The 14,384-nt window shown below is 38.4% G+C and overlaps 1 protein-coding gene across 1 annotated transcript in view; it reads right to left on the minus strand.

The window, feature by feature from the left end:
• LOC150074960 (apolipoprotein D-like) overlaps window positions 1–13,848 on the minus strand; it is a 33,201-nt gene extending 19,353 nt beyond the window's left edge. The window contains exon 1 of the mRNA XM_090388948.1: window positions 13,774–13,848. Within this exon, the coding sequence (XP_090245074.1) occupies window positions 13,774–13,842 (69 nt within the window). The 5' untranslated portion in view covers window positions 13,843–13,848. The remainder of the gene's footprint in view (window positions 1–13,773) is intronic.
• Between the last annotated feature and the right edge of the window lie 536 nt (window positions 13,849–14,384).

Genomic DNA, 14,384 nt, shown 5'->3' on the forward strand with positions numbered 1-14,384 from the left:
ATACTAGTACTATCCAAGACATTTTACATTCGTTTAATAATATTCATTCTAGACTCAAATTTACATTGGAAAGGGAGGATACGGATACAAAGTCATTAAACTTTCTAAATTTCACTCTTACTCGGGACTCGAATAAAATCCAATTTAGCTTCTATCGAAAACCTACGAACACCGGTATGCTTTTACATTATAATAGCTATCACCCGTTCACATACAAAAGATTGATTATCTTTAATCAATTTCTAAATGCCTATAAATATTCAATGATGGAATCTCCTTTGGGCCCAGAAATACAAATATTAACTAGCAGGTTCTTAAACAGGGGTTATCCCCTTGCCACAATAAACCGAATTAGGGTACAGGCTAAGGATAGGATACAAAATACACCAACCAACAATAGTAATATCAAAAAATACTTTATTTCTGTCCCATATGTTGGACAGTGGCACAAACAGCTTAATAGATTCTTTAAAGATATCGAATTTAAATTGTGGCCAGGCCAATACGGAAATTACACACTATACTGAACAATCGCTCGGTTCTTTCCGCGTTCGCAACACAAATTAATGATCTGGTATACAACATTTCTTGCGGTGATTGCGACTCGTCTTACCAAGGTTCGACGCGATTTTCTCTTAATATTCGTGTAAATCAACGTGAAGCCTCAGTTCGTGCTTCTCGTTCAGCAGCGTCAGAATTAGCCTTTCATGCCATTAACAAAAAACATACTTTTTTATTTAACGAGGCCAAAATACTTAATGTTCAAGGTAATTATACGCGACTATTAATTGCAGAAACCGTAGAAATTAAATTACGCGAGAATTTTCGTTAGATTCTTTTTAATTTTTAATTGATTTTAATTGTGTTAAATTGGTTTTTAATTATTTATTTTTTACTCTAATGTAAGTTTTCGATTTTTTCGTTTTAATTTCTGGAGAGTATTATACGGAAGTGTTCTACGTACTATGTTGAGGTAAACTCCTCTTATTATTTTACAAATATTAATATCAATGTAGAACGTATTAAGTATTAACAGCTCTGATTCATACTAGCTATTTCATTTTTATGGAAAATTTAAGTACTGGTACTTTAAACTATTCTTTAAGGAGTCTCCCAAGCTGAAGGAAGTACTTTTCAATACTTCAGCTGGGTAACAGTTAGAAAGGTTATTACTTTATTATTCTGAAAAGTAATAGCCATGTTACTCTGTGTATATTGTCTATAAATTGCGTTTGCCTTTGGCCAGCAGGTGGTTGGTTGGTGGAACCAACTTCCATCACTTGTTGTTGAAGTTGATAGCCTAAACAAATTTAAGGCTCAACTGGACAGGTATTTCGAATGAACGGAGGGGTGAAATGGGAGTGGGTGGTTTTTTTTTTTTTTTTTTTTTTTGGCTGATGCTGAATAAGCTTGCTTTCTTGCATCATATGCCTCTACTAATGCTAATGCTAATGCTAACTGTAAAGGCTATTTTTGGAATTATACAGCACTTCTGGTTCAGGTAAAACCGGGTCTTGTAGACATTGTGATTTCTAATATTGGATTAGGTTAGAGACAGCAAACCAATGGGCATGCATAAGAAAATGTAACATATGACTACCCATTTATAGTTTACAGTGTCTATAAAAAAGGTTTTTTTTTTATTTGAAAATAAATTTGATTTACAGTCTATCAGTAACATTTGGCAGTGAAAACCATAACTGTAATTATGTGCAGATTATACATCATAATGTTCTGATCAAGAACTTTCACGTATAATAATACACATGCAAATTATTACATGTAATTGCATGTGCCACATATATACACACATAACTAATCATTTTTGAAGCTCTCTTTTGAACTTTGAGCTTCTTTCATTTAAGAATCTGCATTCAAAAAATAAGATTCTAATTGTTCTGCTGACATTATGCCCTCCCATATGCTTTTTAGTGTAAAATTTGGAAGTTTAGAATTTATCTGCTCTATCATCGTCTGAATTGATTTGCTTTTACCTCCGATGCCATTTCCACCAAATCTGCTTCATCAGCCTCTTTTTCTACCAGTAATTCTTGAACGTCTTCAGTAATCATATACATGTATATATATTTTTTGGAGCATTGGCGACTAAGGCCATGTTACTCTGTGTATATTGTCTATAAATTGCGTGCATCCTGTAATCGATTTTCTATTTTGCTGGACGAAAAACCCGAGTTTCAGGAGAAAAAAAACCATGATACCCTGGACCAAGCCTGACTAACTCAGCCATGTTGTGAAAATGACCCATAAAAATTCCTCCCGTCATCGATTGGATTCGAACTCAGGTCTTTTCCACCCAATGTGGGGAGGAGGGCGATTCTATCAACTGTGCTACCTATGGGGGGCTTCAGTATTCATATCATCAAAACCTTCCCCCCCCTCCTGCTAACATAGCAAGTTCTACTATTGCACCGATTCCATTTTCTGCCAGTTCGACCATATTTCCTGAATGAACTGACTCAGGCCATACATTTTTCCACACGAATTTAACGTTGCCGGTTTTACTTCTTTCAGCGATAAAGCTATGATTCTGATACAGTCCACAATTGATAAATATTTTCATGCCTCCATTACTTCAATAGATTCGGAATCATTTTTTCCAAAATCCATTGTAATGATTTTCTGATGTAATGAGTTTTAAAAGTGGATATAATGTGGAATAGTGTCCGCAAGAGTCTGTAGAGCTGGAGTTGATACTGTTCAGCAAATGTGTCTGCTTGTGCAGCACAGTGGTATCATCACCGTCTTCCCCACACCGCGTGGAAAGGGCCCAGGTTCGAATCCCGTCGATGATGCGAGGAACTTTAGTGGGCTTTTTTTTCACTCCGTGGCTGAGTTAGTTGGTCTCAGGTTTAGATAGCAAGGTTTTTTCCCCAGAAACTGGGGTTTTTTTCGTCCAACAAACAGGCAAATCGACCAGAGAACATACACAATTTACAGACAAAATAAATATATGGTTAGATGTAATCATTTATGGGGACCCTAATATCATAATTTTTTTTTTTTTTTTGTTTGGCAAACGTGAAGTAGGCCAAGGAGAAAACAATGTTGAATAGTGGATAATTTAGTTTTACAGTTTTTTGGTTGGGAATAATTTCAATTTGTTCTTACGAGGACCAGGACGATAGTTCAAGTAGTACTTTATTGGCATAGAGTTCTAAATCAGATCTTGAGTTTCCATTCACCAAAATGACAAGGTCATCTGCATACGCAAGTTGTTGCACATTTTTAAATTCGGTCGTCCTAAGCAGCCAATCATCAAGAACTAGGTTCCAAATCAAGAGACCCAAAATTGATCCTTGGGGACAAACACAAGAGACAGATCTGCGAATCTTCATGCGTTTAGTGATGATGGTGACATTGCAATCAGCAAAGCAATTTCTAACAAGTTTATAAAGCTGAAGAGAGCAATGATTGGAACGAAGTCTGCTGAGGGCGCTCTCCCACCATAAGGTATCAAAGGTGCCCTCAAAGTCGATAAAGATCGTCATAACGTACTCATAACGTACTTGATACTTCCAAGTACGTTATGACGTACTTCCAAGTACGTCATAACGTACTTGGAAGTATCAATAAGGTGGAGATTCTAATAAGACGTCTTTGCATCCAAGCTCTGCCAAAAACCGTATCGAAGAGAGGATGTGGAGCTTTTAGCACCCTGCAGTGTGGTTATTTTATTAGCGATTAGTCTCTCTAACACTTTTCCAAGGTGAGAGCAAGGCTATGGGGTGGTGAGATCTGGCATTGTCCACTGGTTTACAAGGTTTATGTAAAATCTTAAGAATGGCGTGATTCCATGGTTTGGGAAACGTTCCAGTATTTAAGCAGTTGTTCAATAATTTAAGTAGAACTTTGGGCCCAAGGTCATAAAAATGTTTGATTATTATCAATCAGTATTATCAATCAGGTCATCGCCTGGACACCTGTTTCACTTAATTTTATTCAGGATTGAAGTCAGTTCATCTGCAGTGAATGGACTTGTTTCCTCTAAAGGAAAGTATTTTTGGTTACAATCTCGAATAGATATATGGTATGAAGTGTCAATAGTGAGATCATCATTAGACAGCAGTTGGTCCAAGATGGCACTTATGGATTCTGTTAATGAAAGAATTTCCATACTGTTGGAGGCAATATATCTGATGTATATACATGGGGATTTCAGGGATAGTCGTGTGTTGTTGTGGCAGAACCCAGAGTTTCCCCCATTAGCGGCTATTGTACTTCTTGTGTTGAAGCTTATGCCAAAACCTGCCATTTGTATGGAGTGTGTTGGGCGTGTAAGTGTTATGATGTGTTCTGTTGTTATGTTGTGTTTTCAGTCAGTGCCTGGCTCTTAGCAGGTGAGAAGTAGTAACACCTGGTCACTACGTTCCACGCCCCATCCCTGCCACGTGGAGGCCGCCAAGATCTACTATCTCCTGCTGGACAAGCCCAGGGAATAAGATCTGAGAATGCCCAAAAAAGAATGATGTGGAAAAGGAAGAATATAGAGGGAGAAGTTTGGGAGTTGGGGAGGTAAAAGGATAGAATAGAGGTGGGTCAACAGAGGGACCCTCCAATAATTAGAAGTGAGAAGAAGTAAGGCAAGAATAAAGCAGGAAGAAGTGGACTAACTTCTCTAACCATGGGAACCTATCCCATGGAAAAGCCCATCCTAGGGACCAAGGGCATATTCACGGGTGGGCAGAGGGAGCATATGCCCCCTTAACCAAAAATTTGAAATCAAAGAAACAGAATGCAGGAGAAGTTTAAAATAAAAAAAAACCTCAAAATCCTGGTCGCCATACCCCCCCCCCCCCTTTACGATGATACCTGGATATGGCACTGCTAGGAACTAGGACCAGCAAAACTTCTTCAGTTGTAGAAGAAATAATTGATCTTCTAACAAAAACGCAGTGAGTGCTAATTCCATGAATTCTGAAAAACTCCACAGAAAGACACTATGTACAATACACAGATATTGATATTTATTACTTAAAGCGGTCCCAGTCAACCAATAGCAACCCCGCTGTCAGTTACACATAATTTAGCAGTACTCTTATATACTCCCTCTCCTGTTTGCCCAAGTACAGGGAGGGAAAAAACCTGCCATGACCAAAAAGATTGATATGAACAAATTGAAAAATAATCAAATTACATAAAAAATAACATATACATATAATTAAATTTCAGACAAAGTCCAAACTTCATTGGAAAGATCTACATCTGTTCACAGTCTGTTGGAAAGCCAGCAGCGCTAGGAGCTGCTGAGAAGAGAAATACCAGCGCCATGAGCTGCCGAGAAGAGAAATACCAGCGCCATGAGCTGCCGAGAAGAGAAATACCAGCGCCATAAGCTGCTGAGAGCAGAAATTCCAGCACAAGGAGAACAGAAATGCCAGCACAAGGAGCTGGAGTTGCAGTGGCTATAGCAGATTCAAGCCTCCACGATTTCATAGAACTTTAGGTAATTGAGCACAAGGAGCTGGAGTTGCAGTGGATATAGCAGACTCAAGCCTCCACGATTTCATAGAACTTTAGGTAATTGAGCACAAGGAGCTGGAGTTGCAGTGGATATAGCAGATTCAAGCCTCCACGATTTCACAGAATTCTAGGTAATTCGGCATACACCATACCGCATTACAAATCCAAGGCTTCCAGATGCAGAAGAGTCTTCCACCTAAGAAATATTGCAGTTGCAAAGGCTTGGAAAGCCAAGAAGTTCTCCTGTTTATCGACTAGAATTGTCTCGCAGCCTTCTGCCATAAGATTGAGATTACTAACCCGATTTACCAATTCAATTCGTAGATTGCAGTACCCCTCACAGGTGTACACAATATGTTCCCATGATTCTCTTTCGCCACAACGGAAACTAGATCTTTCATTAATTCCTAAAACATGCAACTTTACATTAATCTAACCATGACCAGTTAATAAGAACATAGCTTGTAAGTTTGGGGCAAACCATTTGAATTTTATCGAGGCTGCATTTCTTAAATCTGGGAAAAATTTTTGTGTAATCTGCCCTTTATCACAAACACTCCAACGCTCTTGTCAGACTTTTACCAAAGCATCCCAGATTCTTGTCCTTTCCTTTCCTTCCTGGGATCTGCCAAAATGTCCACCTGTATATTCAGAAAAGAACAGGGAATGTCACGGTGGATGAAGTCAGCCAATGCCCAATACAGTAAATGCAGATCAATAGTCAATTTTCCAGTCACAATGTGCAAAGCTGGGGTTGACACAGTTCTGCATGCCAAGCTCATCCTAAGGAGCATTACTCTTTGAATGGAACTGAGCTTTCTAGTAAATACTTTTCCACTTACACGTTCAAACCAAATTGGTGTGCACCATACGTTACCATGGGGATAAATACACATTCATATAGCAAGTTAGCACCTTACCTTTTATTCCCCAGCCAACTCTAGTGATTCGAGTAATCATCCCAATAAATTTCCTCACCTTTTCTGATAGATAAGTAACATGTGAGTTGAGAGTCAAAGATTCGTCAAACATAATGCCTAGATATTTTAATTGCCTTGCCGAATTTAGGCTCGACCCATTCATTCTAACAACCGGGGGCCTTCTACTCGAAAATTGATCCTTAAAGACCAGTGTCCTTGTTTTGGTTCCTGATACAGTCAGTTTATGTAACCTACACCAGTTATTAAGTTAAAAAAAAACCTGCTGTGACCTGGTTTCTAGTTGCATCCGTGTATTTCCTTCAATAAGCAACACAAGATCATCGGCATATACCACCACCTCTGTACAGAGATGACGTTATATACGACAATACACAATAATTTGCTCTCTGTACAATACACAGAGAGTGTAGAGTGTGTGTGTGTTTAGTGTCAAACGGCACCAGGGGTTTCCCCCATCTCCGCCAGGTCACAATACACAGAGAGCAAAAAAATGGGTGAATAGAAATGCAATTTTATTTTTAAACATGTAACAAAAATTAACACCAGACACAACCACTGATAGTTCTCGCCGAACATTAATTTAAAACATGTAAAATTTCCAGCGCGCGCTAACCATGCACCACAGGAGCTAGAGTTAACCTTTATAACGCTCAGGATTTCTTTCCCGTTTAAACGAACCAACTGATGACCGAACTGCGAATCTCCAACGTTAGGACTCTTGGTTCTTCTCATTCTTAGTTTCATAATCGTTAATTTTTATGTATGACGATCCAAGCGGAAAAGAGTGCACTTTTTCCTCTCGATGAATTTTTTTAATTTCTTCATTATATTTTAACGGATTAGGAGGCAAGTTTCGTGATATTTATAAGCAATGCTAAAAAATTGAAATGCTAATGTATGAAGAATGGAGCTATAAGCATATGCTAACAAATAAGTTGCACATGGTAACACAAAAAATACTTACCCTGAGAAAAAATTAAAATACGGTATTTATTATTATTATTATTATTATTATTATTATTATTATCTGTTTATTTCCATAAGGAACCACCCCGGGACGGCAAAGTGCCAAGTACATATCAGGGTACGAGATACTACGTGCAATTGGTTACATATACTGTACACGTAGTCTCGTCCCAAAATATTTTGTACACATTTTATGTTTAATACATACATTTTATGTTTAATACATACAGTATTTACACATTTATGATTGTGTACAAACATTATACAGCTTATATATTTACAATTCACTAATAATTCCACATATAACTTACCTATTTACATAACTGTTACAGAAGGTGTATTTTTCCGGTCAACAATTATTATTGTTCTTAAAGTAGAAAGTTTCTCTTTTACTCTCAATTCTTTGGTACTTTGCAGCCGATTCATATTTCGGTAAGTCTGTACGAATTCTGGAAGATCTCTTTCCGGTATGTTGCATCCTCACACAGTTTTTCAGCATCTATGTGTAGTGAGTTAAATATTTTCGCTGTATTTGATGGGAAGAATCTTTGCAGGCTACTAAGATTGTTTAGGACTGGACGGAGTGGATTATTTACTTCCCCGCAACGTCTAGCAGTGGCACGCGGTTTAACTAGAATATTATCCAGGACTGGAGCATCCACTCTGCCTGTGAGCATTTGTGCGAGAGTGTGTATGTTCCTGTTAATTGTCCGCTGCATCCAGGGTGTGATGTTAAGGTTTGAGTAGAGAATGGCCCTTGAGATAGTAAAAGGGTGGCCAGCAACTCTGTTAAGCCATCGCAAGAATCAGTACTCAATCCCAAGGACGGACTTATAATGTGAATCTGGAGCTGATGACCAGATTTGCGAGGCATACATTGCAAGTACGGTCAGTCCTCGTATAACACGCGTTTACACTACACGAATTCGATCATACACGATTTATAAATACGGGAACGATGTCATATATAACACGAACCGAATTCGCTTGTGCACGATTCGCCTTTGTGTTTGCAAGAAATGGCAGTCGAACTCGGGAATCATCCCAAACTGAAAGAAGAGAAGTTTCTGAAAATGCATTTATGTTTTTCATACGATTGAAGAATTCATACGAGTGAAGGGGAAACATATTTCACCATAATAACACAAAACCCACAATTCCAGCTATTGGTATTATCGCAAATGCAATTAGATCGAGTTTACTACCCATTTATAACAGATTCCACTAGCAGGAACGCAACTGGAAATTGTTTTTATTGTTTTATGGAAGTAACCTCCAGAAATGTGTTTTAGTAAAATGTGAGCTAGCGAGAGGTGATAATAGTGTTTCTATCTTTACTGCTTTCTTTATTCAGTTGCTACAAGCGGGCAGCTTTATGTGTATCAAGCGTGCCTTCTCATTTTTGTCCTTTTTATACTGTAATTGTGTTTTATTCTCTAAAAATGAGTAAAATACTTGAGAAAAGTATTTTAGAAATACTTGGTCTAAAATACTTATTTTAGAAATACTTGAGAAAAGTATAGGTGTGAAAAGGAAGCGTGCTGGTGAAGATTCTACAGATTCGGAGAGAAAAAGAAAAGCAATATCAATAGACAGTCAAAAATTCTTACCGGGGAAAACTTGTAGGGGCCTCATACAAGTGTTTATGGCCAAAATCACACCGGCCTCCGGTAAGGCCAGTCCACCTCTGTTGATAGAGGGGGCAAAAACGAAATTATGAAACGCTTTGAGCGAAATGAAAGAACATGTGATATTGCGCTTATCGCTAAATAGAAAATTTCCCTAAACAGAGGTCCTACTTGTATATGCCATTGCAGAAAACAGAAGGAACTGGAAAGTTGCTGGAGATGCCCTCATCCTGCAGTGGATTGAAAATGGCTGATAATAAATAAATAAATAAATTTTCTGTTTATACTCCGGGACGACCAAACGGTCAGAGGAGTTCACAAGATAGATGAATACAAGAAACAGCACCGTATTTAGTAGTCACGGGCTTGAACCCCGGTCACTCAAGGCACGTGTACTTATGCATCCGCGCGCTTGACCACTAGGCTACGGCGGCCTCGTATGAGGAGTATACAACGCACAGAATGCGTGCGGCCCATTCCCTTACATTGTGCGCCCACGTCTATGTACGCAATTCTACGTGGTGTACGTCCCCGAGTTTATGACTAGGGTATTACAAAATGTGATACCTAGTCTAAAACTTGGGTGTCACCAGAGTCGGATTTACTGTGAAGCTAATGAAGCTTAAGTTTTAGGACCCGAGCAATGTTCTCACATGTTTTTGTAAAATTTGCAAAAGTAAGATATCTTAAACACAATTGGTTAAGACCACTGTCTCTTTTTCACTCTGACCTCCCCTCCGTCACACTTCCATTTGTGTCGGGTGGCGTTGGAGTGGCCAGCAACTTTAAGAAAAAGAATACAAAGAAATTTTTGTATTCTTTTGAAGTGAAACTTCTTTAGATTCGCCCCAGGCAGTTTTCCCATGGGAGTAACTTGCGTCCATCGATTGGCAAAAATCGCAACGAAAATGCGACACTAAATGACGTATGCCGTACGTAGCACCGACGCATGACGCAATGCGCCCCTACAGCGCGGCGATGGTGTAACTCGTAGGCGTGTCGCATTTACGTTTTATATTGCTATATGTCAGCTTCCAGCAATCTGATTTTAAAAATTTAAAAACTAAAATACATCTTTCGTCATTCTCTACCATATTTCAAAAAATATCGACCGAAAACATGTATAATTCAACATGCCGAAGACTAATAATGAGCGTTGTAAGGCGTATTAAGCTGGTATACGTGCAATGCGACCACCAAAACTACCTCCACTGAGTACAAAGGAGAGATCTGTAAAAACTTTGTAATAAACTTGTAAAACAATTGTAAAACATTAAACCACCTGCTACATTGAAATCATAAAAGTCTCACAAGATTCTAAAGAAGTTTCACTTAACTTCCACTATGCGTGCTCGGCACACATACACAATTTTTTTCCTCAAAGAGGGCCCCAAAAATTGTATAAGCTTCAAGCCCCACAAAACCTGAATCCTCCCCTGGGTGTCACAAAATGATTTCACATTGACTTTTGAAAATATCCATCTTCAGTCATATTCGAGTTTTCCGTGTTGCTTTCTTATGGTATTCTGTTTATACTCCAGCATTACTATGAGATCAAGAAGATTCGACAACGAACGCAATCTTAAACATATCTAGCAGTGACGCCACCAAGAACCACGATCTAGTGAAACAGTGCGTCCTCGCAATGGACTACTTGCCTACGATTGGCCTAAGGCCTCAATTCAATGACCCGTAGAAAATTTCGCAACATGGCTGAGTTAGTCGATCTCGTTTTCTAACCCCAGAAACACGAGTGTTTTTTAAACACAGCAAAATATAAAATAATGTCACTGGAAATATTTGGTATGACTATAAAGAGACGGGCTGAACTCCAGAATGGGTGAACCAGAGTTACCGCGTTGCAGGCGTGGCCGAAGAACGGAGTGATTCGAGCGGGCGAGTTCTGTGATTGGCTGATTACTGGGAATGCGAAATTTACTTCATTTTGCCTTTCTGATTTGATTGGGTGCAAATTTGTTTCTGATCTTAGTGGGAAATGCGAAATTATAATTTGCTTTGTTTATTCGTGTATTTAGTCGTTACTGCGCTCGGTTATTGTTTAGTCGTAATTTTTGTGTTTTTTTATTTGTTATTCCGTGTTCAACCCTAATGGAATACAAATGTTTTTGTTGTGGATGTTTGATTAAATTGGCCGCGCGAAAGGAGATTATGGATGGTTTTGAGTGGGTATGTAGAAAGGGGCCAATTCTGAATGGAGTTCGTGAAGTGTACCAGCCGGCATGCCAGGACTGATGAAGTGGGATTTTGTATTCAAATTGTTTTTTTAACGATTTGATTGTTTTCGCAATTATCGTATGAGTTGTTATTATCAGGTTCTCTTGATATAGTACGGGAGTGTGGCGGCAGCAGCCCATACAAACAGTGTTGCCAACTCTTAATGAAGGTATATCAGGCTTAATTTCAAAGTTTGCAGATGATGCAAAGGTTGGCAGGGTTATTAATGACAGTAATGGCAGTCTGCTACTGCAACAGGATGTAGCAAAGTTGGGCAAATGGGCTGAGACGTGGAAACTGAAGTTTAACGTTGACAAATGCAGAGTACTGCACATGAGTAGAAACGTACCAACTGTGTGGTACTACACTTAGGGTGGTAGAAAAAAAAAAAGATCTGGGAGTAATTGTGCAGTCAGATATGAAGTTTTCTGAGCAATACAGACAGGCTCCAGAGCAGATCAGGGGTATTGTCAATGATACAGAGGAATTTTGCTGGTAAGGAAAAGGAGGTGATTATCAGGCCACACCTTGGGTACTGCATACAGGTCTGGAGGCCTCATTTTAGGAAGGATGTAGAGTTGTTTGAGCCTGTACAGAGAAGGGCAACAAGGTTGGTGAGGGGAACAAAGAGGTACTCTTACCAAGAAAGGCTTAAGTTCTGCAAATTGCAGCAAATGGAGACTAGGCATCTGCGAGGTGATCTGATTGAGGTGTATAATGCCTTGAATGTGTTGGGTACGCTGAATTCTGATGGGATTCTAAATTAAAATTGAGGAAATACAGTTGTAGAATAGATGTGCAGAAATTTGCCTTTAGCCAGTAGGTGGTTAATTGCTGGAACAAACTTCCATCTGCCGTTGTGGAAATTCATAACTTAAATTCAATGAGGAACTGGACAAACTTTTAGAGGGAATGGATTTGTGAAATTGTTTTTTTTTTTTTTTGGATGACACTACAAAAGCTCATACTCTTGCTTTCTTGCATCACATAGCTCCATTACTACTACTACTACCTTGTAAAAATTTAAAACCATTATAACTAAATTTATGCTTTTGAATAAGTAGTGAAAAGTAAAAAAATGCATAAACAACTATAGAAATATGCTTAAAAATACCTGAATAGTAAAACTATAAGAAGACTAGCAAAGCTATAAGATACACTCTTGTAGGTAGTCTCTAATCCTTTGAAATCAGTTCTATTAGCATTATACTCATTTTAAAATGTACATGTAAACCGCAGCATTCTCTCCGACCAAGGTGAGAATTGGTTACCCGCTATTACGCTTGACATAGTCTGACTGTGATATTTGGTCTTTTATGCAGTAATACGGAAGAAAGTAGCGATAGAGGCTAGCAAACCTTCAGCTATTGTAATGAAGGCATCCTCAGATTCAGGTGAAGTCGCTATAGATTGGAAATGTGTAAACATTTTTCCGGTTCAGAAAAGTGGCCAAAGGAAGATTACTTGTGGATACCTGGGGTTCTTAATTGTAGAGTCATACAGACAGATTGGAATACAGGATGTTCATATGGACAAATCAAAGCATGGTTTTGTGAAGGAGAAATGTGTGAAATCTAATTAAATGATGTCAAAATTATTTTCTCATCATTTACTTGATTTCAGTAAAGCTTTTGCCACTGTGTGTATAAATTGTAGCAATATGGCTTGAGGACTGGATAAAGGGGCGATTAATTGATAAGAGACAAGAATATTTATGAATGACCACAGCTCTTCGTGGATTATATGGTTCCTTGCTGGGTCCGATAACTGTTTCTAAAGGTACATTTTTACCGCAACCCTCGCGTTTGAGGTAAAATGATTAGTGTTTTTTATTTTAATAAAACCCACCTACTGTTATGGAAATTTGTCATTTACGGTGGGAAGGGAAGATTGGATAAATACTAGGAGTAAAACAGAAAATTTTATTTTTTTTTTACTTGAAAGTATTAGAAAAATGAAGTGAAGAAAAGTGATATTGATTACTTTTTTTAATATATAAGTATAGCTTAAATCATGGCATCATTTTTCCAATACTGGTACAGGACTAATAATTTACACACTGACTTGTATCATCCTTAGTTGATTTGAAGCTAAAATGAACAGCAAAGTCCGTCTAAACTCCAGATTTTTGTTTCATTTTTACACTGGCCGTTAATGGGCTTTACAAAACTCATTGAAATACATATCTTTCGTCAGGTGTGCACATTTCTATTTCAGAAATTAATTTATGATAGTGTCATGACTTGTAATGTGAGAATAAGTAGATTTTTCATAATTATTGATTCATATTATCTATTGTTATACCTAAATATCACAAATTTTAAGCCCGGGCAGAGATATGGGGATGAGAAGCTCGTCCCAAATATTGTCGGCACGAAAATTTCTTCTCGAACCGATCCTGAAGTTTGGACCGTATAATTTAAAACAGTTTGCATAGTTGAGTCTTCTTTTGCTGAATGTCAGACTTTCCCGTTTGATTACACATTTATAGTTAAAGTTTCGCATGAAATGGATAAGCTTACCCTTTCGATATTGAAATCTTTCATGACCTTAGGTTCGGGACACGAATCGGGATACAGAGCTAAGTTCATAACACTCGTGACACTGAAAACCATTAGAATAACACTCTCAGCGCCGCGTCGCATAACTGGAGGAAATGTGAACTTGGTAGCTGTGTTTGAGAAAAGCTCGGGTCAAACGCCTTATTTTTACCGTCTCAATGTCGGGGTCACAGCTTGTACTAGTCTCACGACTCTCCTCAATACTAGCTTTCATTCTGCCTCTGGCAATGACTTGTCGTGTTGCGAATCGAAAAGCTACCAAAACGATCAACTTCACGAAAGAAAATAATCTCCCAGTAAAACTGAGCACGAAGAACAATGCAACGCAATGAATATTTTTATTAACAGGTCCCGCATACTCATCTTCTATTTCCAATAATCCTTTCAATAATAAAAACACGAAATCGTTTTTAACTTTGAAGTTTAACAGTAGGTGGAACTGTGCGCTACGCAGTTCCATTTAGGCCCCAGTGGTTGTCAATGCTTAGTTGGCAGGTTCCCAATACGCAATTTTAGAGGTGATAAAAAGTCAAAGGAACTGCGGAGTGAGCAGTGCCGATTGAACAGTGCAC

This window comes from Mastigoproctus giganteus, chromosome 14 (genome assembly GCF_048544385.1).
Source record: "Mastigoproctus giganteus isolate SK-2022 chromosome 14, ASM4854438v1, whole genome shotgun sequence".
NCBI classification, from domain to species: Eukaryota; Metazoa; Arthropoda; class Arachnida; order Uropygi; family Thelyphonidae; genus Mastigoproctus; species Mastigoproctus giganteus.